At 40.5% G+C, this 9,221-nt stretch overlaps 1 protein-coding gene across 1 annotated transcript; it reads right to left on the bottom strand.

The window, feature by feature from the left end:
* Window positions 1-5,570: 5,570 nt before the first annotated feature.
* LOC112093776 lies at window positions 5,571-5,948 on the bottom strand. Its single transcript, XM_024172919.1, has one exon. The coding sequence runs from the start codon at window positions 5,946-5,948 to the stop codon at window positions 5,571-5,573; it is 378 nt and encodes a 125-aa protein (XP_024028687.1).
* Between the last annotated feature and the right edge of the window lie 3,273 nt (window positions 5,949-9,221).

Raw genomic sequence — 9,221 nt, forward strand, 5'->3', positions numbered from 1 at the left:
GATTCCTACTTACTTGATTTACAGAGCTGGAATCCACTCTTCGCCAAACAGCTTATTCTCTTACTTGCTTACTTCTGAAAATGAACACCCATTGAGAGTGTGAAATTATCTGTCATTTGCTATTCTATTTTAGCAACTTATGAAGGAAATCTAACCCTTTACTTAAGGTATGTATTCCTTTCCTTTATTGAAGGATAATTTACTATAATGATCAATTTATTAAATCCTCAAAATCTTATTTTCCTTAATTGCTATTACAAATTTGTGCTAAATTGATAATTCATTAATTATCTTATCCTTATAATAAGTCTAATAATTTAGTTAATTAATTTTGGTAATTAATTAACCCTCTTATTCATATACTAAGTCTACATAAGTTAGTTAATTAATCTTAGTAATTAATTAACTTTCTTAACCATATTCTAAGTCTTAGATAATTTAATTAATTAGTTTTAATAATTAATTAAATTATCTTGCATAATACACTTTTAATAAACTTTACATTACCTCACTTGACGGGCTCATAATAGTGTTGAGGTCCATATTTACCGTCATAAAATTGAGGGTCTAGCATATCGTTTCTTTACGATTTTTGCTTACATGCTTATTTAGAAACCGTTAAGTTTTATTGGAAAACTATATACGACGTTTAACATAAACATAAACCTAATTCACGAATCTCATAATTAACGTATTTCGTGAAAATCATACGCCTTATATGACAATCTTAATTAAACTGTAAGCAAGGTTTGTACTTGCCTGGATTCCGAGCTAAGCAGTTCTGATAGTATCTCGCTTGTCGTGTCCTCCTGCGTATTCCTCAAAACTAATTTTGGGAAAAGGTACAAGCACTATGAATGATCCTTTAGGAACATCATAGCTTTAAACACTCGATTCTGATCTTCACTTGTTTAGTTTGAACCACGTGGATCCGCGTGTAACCAGTACTAGACCATTCTTATAAGAATTCAATTTGGTTGAACGGACGTCACCATTTCGTTCAGAATGTCAAAAAGAGTCGGGATATGGTCTCGGATCATCAAACGGATGTCGATAGCCTGAGAAATGACACCTCGCCGGAATATGGCGGCGGCAGTGGCGGCAGAGGCTCCCAGAGACTTTTTCCACGGCGGACTTGGGTCCTACCCCCCCTAACTTGACCCTTCTGAGTCCATTGGTGCGGTCAATTTCACACCATTCGGCCTGTAACTGTACCTATCAGGACCGGCAACGTCGGTAAAATCTGACGACCCAAATCTCAGTATTCCGGTCATCAATTCTTAAAATTGGTTGAGGGTTTTTCTTACCAGCTTCCTTCTGAGTGTTGTGACACCAAATTCACTATGATCCAATGGTTAGATCGTCGGAACCACATCTTCCCTCCACAGACGACGGTAGTGGCTCCGTTTTCTGGCCAAACTACGACGGCGATAGTGGCTGCTAGTCAGGATCTACTGGATGTTGGCTTCTGAGTCGATTGGTAGGGGCGGTGACATCCACGACGGCCTGGAGAGAGAGAAATGACGGCGGTGGCGGCGGTGATTTCAGCCACCACCGACGGTGGTGTTTCGGCCATAATCAAGCTGTGAAAATGGATGGGTTTTCTTCGTCTCGCTGCACTGAGTCCATAGGGATTGAAATCATCTCAATCGGAGGTCGGATGGCGGAGATATCACGACGAGAAGAAATGGGTATTTTCGGAACTTCCGCCGACGATTGCGGCTGATTCCGGCGGAGTTGGAGGTCGTGTCGTATGTCGTTGAACTCAGCTCATCGAGATCTTTCTATTGACACCGGCGGTGTCAAAAACGGAGATCGGAATCTCAACTTGAGTATTTGACCATTGATGGTTTTGTGAGAAAACGTGAGAGAAGAAAGAGAGAGTGAGCGGGAATAAGAGAGAAAAAGTGAGAGTACCCTAATAATTTCACTATATAAAGTGTCTGATTAAGGTAAGATTACGTGCTTGATCTTATCCTCAAATATTTCCTCTAAACAGATTAAATTTATACTGATTAGAGGTAATTAATTTAGCTCACGTAATTTAATCTACTACTTACAGTCCAACATTAATTTCTGAATAATTCAATATTGTTTTATATTCTTACTCGCTTAATATTTCGAACTGTTTCAAGTCTTGAAATTAATTATAGACTGAACAAAGTCTAAATTTAACTATTCTACATTATATTCCGGGAATGACATTGTTTATGACGGTGTCAATTCCCAAACTCACATTGTACCCTTCTACTATGGGTATTTATCTTGTGACTTTAACCTAACTGTCTGACAATTAAGGATTTTTTTCTTCTTTTAAAATGTCAGTGCGTTTTTTTTATACGCTGCTAACATCATGCTGTGCTTGGAGATTCTTGAAATTAAGATTCTCAAACTATACTTGTACTGAAAATTACTCCGCCTTAAAATACGGCGAGAATTTATCGATCGAATTTACTTGATCGAACATGAACTTAACATGAAGTCTGCTATAGAATTTAGGAATACATATATTAATTCCATAAATCGTCCATTCACAAAATAACATAATATTTTCTAGGAAAATTCTTGGCTTAAATAAATAAATTGTATTATCTAATGTCTAGGATTTTCTCAATCATTACATCAAATCCCTCTCCGCTTTGTAAAGTTACCAATTACTTAAGATTCACCAGAAAATGGGTAATTTAGGGGGAGGGTTTATTCTTTTTCTTCTCTTTTTTTTTTTCGAAAACTCTTCACATAACTCCTACCTTTTGACGCGAATGCCAACATTGGTGATGAAGGCACCCAGTTACTCAACAAGGTTATGTTTCAGAGTTGCTACAGCATAACTCACGATTTAAACTACCTTTTTACGCAAAAGTACACATGGGGCACATGTTACTCCTGGTTACTCAGCAGCTCAAAATAGAGGAGTGTTCCAACTTACTTCCCACTTTTAATTCTTTTCTTTTCTTTTTTTTTTTTTATATATAGACTCCCCCAAACTTGAGTTCTTTCTACCCAATCCTAGCTCCTCCAATCTGCTTGGCTTCCTAACTATTGCCTCAAGGGATTCTTTAAGCCAGTTCTAAAACCTTAAGCCTCCCAAAGTTCAAAGTTTCCTAAGTTCTTCTCAAATTACTATCCACAGTCCAAAGTCTTATAAATGGGGAATAAATCTTTCCTGAAAATTAGTCCACAATAAACATCCCTATTGAGTCATTCATGTCAATATATCCCAAAATTTTCAAGATTTTCAAACAACTACATCATCATTAAGCATCCTTAGGTTAACCACTAAACCAACAAAACCAGAGAACATTAAACTAAAAATAAAAGTTTTAAACAGTAACAACAAACAACCAGCACAAAAAGAAACAAAAAATATAAAAGTAAAAATAAACACACTGACAAAAATCTTAAAAATAGAAAACACCCCCCAAACTTAGAGGGGAGCAGTGTGCTCACTGCACAAAACACAAAAATAAACCACAATAAACATAAAAAAAATAAAAAATAGAGTATAGGTAAAAGCTCCCTCAAGTGTGCGTCATATGTTCCACTTCCAATTCAGTGGGTTGCGCAATGAGCGTCGCCTGGGTGGCGGGTCAGCGGCCGCTGTTTTACCCTTGTTCTTGCCACGAGACGATGAAGGGGCTTCTGCATCTGTTGCTATAGCAATTGGTGGTTCTCCCTATTGAGCACCATCAGTGGTGTCATTATCAGCGTCTGGGGCTGGCTCCTTGGTGTTATCATCAAAAACTTGGGGACACAGAAGCAACTCCTCTGGGAATGCAGGGAAGATGGCCATAGGCCTAGAAATATTTCACTGGAGAGATTTTTTTAAAGCCATGTCCCTATCCCGAGAATACGCCCAGAACTGGCGAAGCTGCTCTTGCTGCTACTGCAGCAATTCAAACATTTCAAACTGCTGTACTTCAAAAAGGCTCATCCTCTTCTCAATCCACTCTTGACTTTGAGTGGCAGAAGTAGACGCGGTATTACTCGAAGAAGGCCTGTTTGGTTCCTCTTCATCGTCTCCCCCCTCCCCAACATGCTCGCCTTGTTCTGTCTTCTCACTCCGCCCTAAAGATATACGAGTAATGGCCACCAAATCAATCGGGCCAGTATTCCTTAAGCATGGCTCACTCACCTCTCATGTAATGTTGGCTTGTATGCACATTTACGAGATAAGGGAAGGAAAGTACAACCTGCCCTTGCCTTTCTTTGCACAAGCTCGGATCTGGTCAATGATTAATCTCCCCATATTGATGGGCTTGCCCACAAGGATGGCATAGAGTAGAATGGCCCAATTTCTGGAGATGGTCTTCCCGTGTGTGGATAGCAAAATACGGGAAGCCAAAAAGTGGTACCACACTTTGGCGGCTGGCTGGAGTTCATGCCTACTGCATATGTAGGTGCCCGTGGTAGATAACATCTACTGAGCTCCAGGGATAATGATTGTTTGTAGGACTTCAGCGAGCTGTTCCTCTGTGATATCAGTCATCAATTCGACAAACTCGTCTTCCTGGTTTTGTATGCCAAGAATAACATTGATGTTGTTAGAGGTGAACGGAATATCAATCTGCCGTACAAAGACAGTGTTTTGCCCCTGGTTTTGCAGGTTAGCATAAAATTCCTTTACCAGGGGCACAATGAGGTCAATTGGGTGGTGGCAGAAAACCTGCCAACACTTCAAAATAATCACGTCAAATATAAATGCCGGCTGGCCTAAAGTAGGGCTATCATGAAGTAAAAAACCCTTTTCTTTTACTAAATTTCGAGCCTGGATTTTTTCAGCGTACCTCTTTTCCGCATCATCATCAACAAACTTTCGAATTTCTGATGCCTGTCTGGTCAAGGAGGAAGGATCCTTGGCAGTGCGTGTCTTGTCCATGGCGGGATCATGTCGGGTGGAGGATAAAGGCCTCTTGGCAATGCTTTTCTTGCCCATGGCTGAAGTGATTGCAGGAGTGGAAGAATCGCTTTGTCGAGGTGGTAGGAAAGGTTGGCGGCGACTCTAGGGCAGAAAATGAGGAGGATAAAAAAAAATTAGGACAAGGGAAAATGGAGAAGAAGGTATTTTGTAGGGTGGGTTCGAATGGGATTTAAATTTGGGGGGTTTGAATTTGGGCCAAAACACCGTCATTTATTTGGCTAATAATTTGTTCCAATAACTACCAAAACGACACCATCCCATTTAAACCCTTAGAGCCCAAACCTTCTTCTCGCGAAGGGAAGCAATGCCGCACGATGCTGTACGATGCTGCAGCAAAATATTGCTCCCATTTTTTCAAGCCTGTTCTATCTGCTTGCTCTATTTGCCCCTCAATTTCTACAGCAATCCATGATTCCTGTGGAATAAATAGCCAACCGTGATACTAAACAGCCCTGCCACTTAATAATAAAGTCAGTGCTCTACTTGAAACCTCTAAATCAAAATAAGAAAGATGATGAAATCGAAGAAATAAACAACTCAAAACTAAAAAGAAAGCATCAAGATGAAGTGAAATAAAGAAAATCAAAAACTTTGGGTTGCCTCCCAATAGCGCTTGTTTTTACGTCTTCAGCCTGACGTCTTCCCCTTTTTAGTCATCGCTCAATGTGACGGAGGTCTTGGAACGTTCCATAGGTCTTCCCCAATAATGCTTGATTCGCTGTCCGTTTACCAAGAACTTCCTCCCGGATTTCTCCTCTTGTAATTCCACAACTCCATGTGGAAAAACTGTGGCTACTGTGAATGGTCCCGACCATCTGGATTTGAGTTTGCCTGGGAATAATTTCAACCTCGAATTATATAGCAACACCTGTTGTCCTGGTTCAAATTCCCTTGGTTTGATCCTCTTGTCGTGCCATCTTTTTGTCTTTTCTTTGTACAACTTTGCGTTCTCATACGAGAACATCCGTATCTCTTCCAACTCATCTAATTGCAGCAACCTTGCTTGCCCAGCAGCTTGTAGATCCATGTTGAGCTTTCTTGTTGCCTAATAAGCTTTGTGCTCCAATTCTAATGGCAAATGGCACACCTTGCCAAAAACAAGATGGTAAGGGGACATTCCCAAGGGTGTCTTGAAGGTTGTCCGGTAGGCTCATAGTACATCATATAATCACAATGACTAATCCTTTCGGTTCGGGTTCACGACCTTCTCTAAGATTCCCTTGATTTCTCTGTTAGAAATCTCTGCTTGACCGCTTGTTTGGGGATGATATGCTGTAGCAACCTTATGTTTGACACCGTATTTGGCGAGCACCCCCTCAAATTGTCTGCTCCCAAAATGAGTCCCCTCGTCACTTATCATGGCTCATGGAGTCCCAAAACAAGTGAAAATGTTCTTATGCAAGAATTTGATCACCACCTTTGAGTCATTGGTGGGGAATGCTGATGCCTTAACCCATTTTGACACATAATCAACTGCTACCAATATGTACAGGTTGCCATATGAAGGTGGGAAAGGCCCTATAAAATCAATGCCCCATACATCGAACAACTCAACTTCCAAGATATTAGTTAAGGGCATTTCATGACGTTGTGAAATGTTTCCCACACGTTGACACCGATCACAAATCTTGACAAATTCATAAGCATCCTTAAAAAGTGTAGGCCAAAAATAACTGAATTGTAATACCTTGGTAGCAATTCTTGAACCCCTAAAATGACCTCCATACGGTGAAGCGTGGCAATGATGCAAAATACTCAATGTCTCCTCTTGGGGAACACATCACCTCCAAATTTGGTCCGCACCCTGTTTATACAGAAAAGGCTCCTCCCAATAGTAAGATTTCATATCATGTAAGAACCGCTTCATCTGCTGTCTGCTTATTTCAGGAGGTGCCTTGCCACTCGCCAAATAATTTGCTAAATCTGCATACCATGGCAAAGAAGCTTGCTGCACTACAAGGAGCTGCTCATTGGGAAATTTCTCCTGAATAGGAATATGTGAATCAGCCCCATTTCCTTGCTCAAGTCTAGAAAGATGGTCTGCCACTTGGTTTTCGGTTCCTTTCCTATCTTTGATTTCAAGATCAAATTCCTGAAGTAACAAGATCCACCGAATTAACCTTGGTTTGGCATCTTTTTTCGAGATGAGGTATTTTATGGCTGAGTGGTCCGTATATACCATCACCTTCGTCCCCACAAGATAGGATCGAAACTTGTCAAAAGCAAATACCACGGCCAATAGTTCTTTTTCTGTCGTGGTATAATTCAATTGGGCATCAGTAAGTGTTCTGCTAGCATAATAAATAGAATGAAAAAGCTTCCCTTTTCTCTGGCCGAGCACTGCCCCTACTGCGTGATCACTGGCGTCGCACATCAGCTCGAATGGAAGTGCCCAATCCGGTGCAAAAATCACAGGAGTTGTCACAAGTGCTCTCTTTAAGTCAGAAAATGCACGTTGACAGTCTTGATTAAAGTCAAATGGTCTGTTTTGCTCCAAAAGAAGACACAACGGCTTGGAGGCTTTGGAGAAATCCTTTATGAATCACTTATAAAACCCGGCATGCCCCAAAAAACTCCTTATTCCCTTGACCGACATAGGAGGAGGTAGTTTCTCAATGACTTCGATTTTTGCTCTATCCACTTCAATGCCTCTTTGGGAAACTTTATGGCCTAAGACAATTCCCTCTGTGACCATAAAATGGCATTTTTCCCAATCGAGGACCAAGTTGGTTTCTTCACATCTCTGAAGCACCTTAGCTAAATTTTGCAAGCAATCACCAAAAGAGTCACCAAAGATGGAAAAATCATCCATAAACACCTCCAAAGTCTTTTCTACCATGTCAGTGAACAGTGCCATCATACATCTCTGGAATGTTGCTGGAGCATTACATAAACCAAATGGCATTCTTTGGAAAGTGAACGTTCCATATGGACAAGTGAAGGTTGTTTTATATTGGTCCTCTAGTGCGACAGCAATCTGATTATAGCCTGAGTATCCATCCAAGAAACAATAAAACTCCTTCCCATCAAGTTTATCCAGCATTTGATCAATAAACGGCAGCGGGAAATGATCCTTTCTAGTGGCGGCATTGAGCTTCCTATAATCTATACATACCCTCCAACCAGTCACGGTTCTAGTGGGTATCAATTCATTGTTATTATTGGCCACCACTGTCACTCCCCCTTTCTTTGGTACACATTGGACAGGACTGACCCAAGAACTATCTGAAATTGGGTAAATTATCCTTGCATCCAGCCATTTGATGATTTCCTTCTTAACCACATCCTTTATGATGGGGTTAAATCTCCGTTGCTGTTCCACTGAATTGCTGCAGCAATCTTCTAGCAGGATTTTGTGAATACGCAGGGAAAGACTGATCCCTTTAATATCAGCTATCGACCATCCCATAGCCCTTTTATGCTTTCTAAGCACTTCAAGCAACATGTCCTCCTGTTCCTCATCCAAGGTGGATGATACAATTACTGGCAAGGTACCTTCCTCACCCAAATAAGCATATTTCAAATGATTTGGCAAAGGCTTCAATTCCAACATTGGTAGTTCTTCAATTGATGGCCTAAGATGCTTCAAATTTCTCTCAAATAAATCCAGCGACTCAAATGGTCTTCTTTGACAAACAACCACTTGATCAGTTTCCCCCAGTAATGCCTGAGAATCATCGTCAACCTGTTCAACCTCCAATGTAGCATTTGTGATATCCTCCTCCTCTATTTCCTCATAAGCATTCTTATTAAGTTCTTCCAACACAAGAGCATCTAACACACCCACAGTCGAACATTCTTCAACCTCATCTGGAAAGCGCATAACATTGAGAACATCAAATGTGACCTGCTCATCATCAACTCGCATAGTGAGTTTACCTTTTTGCACATCAATTAATGTCTTCCAGTAGCTAGAAATGGTCTACCCAAAATAATGGGCACCTTCTTGTCTGCTTCATAATCCAAGACGGCAAAATCCATCGGAAAGATGAATTTATCAACACGCACCAGCACGTCTTTAATTTTTCCCTCCGGATGAATAAATGATCGATTGGCAAGTTAAAGGGTGACTGTAGTTGGCCTAGCTTCACCAATACCTAGCTACTTAAAAATAGACATCGGCATCAAATTTATGCTTGCACCCAAATCACACAAGGCTTTACCAAAATAAGTGTTGCCAATTGAACATGGGATTGTGAAACTCCCTGTGTGACGACCCTCCTATGAGGCCGCCACTGTAACTTAAACTTTAACTTGTACTTACTGGGGTTTCTTAAAATTTGCGGAACATTTTTTTTTT

The sequence above is a fragment of the Morus notabilis genome, unplaced genomic scaffold (assembly GCF_000414095.1).
Source record: "Morus notabilis unplaced genomic scaffold, ASM41409v2 Scaffold351, whole genome shotgun sequence".
Lineage (NCBI taxonomy): Eukaryota > Viridiplantae > Streptophyta > Magnoliopsida > Rosales > Moraceae > Morus > Morus notabilis.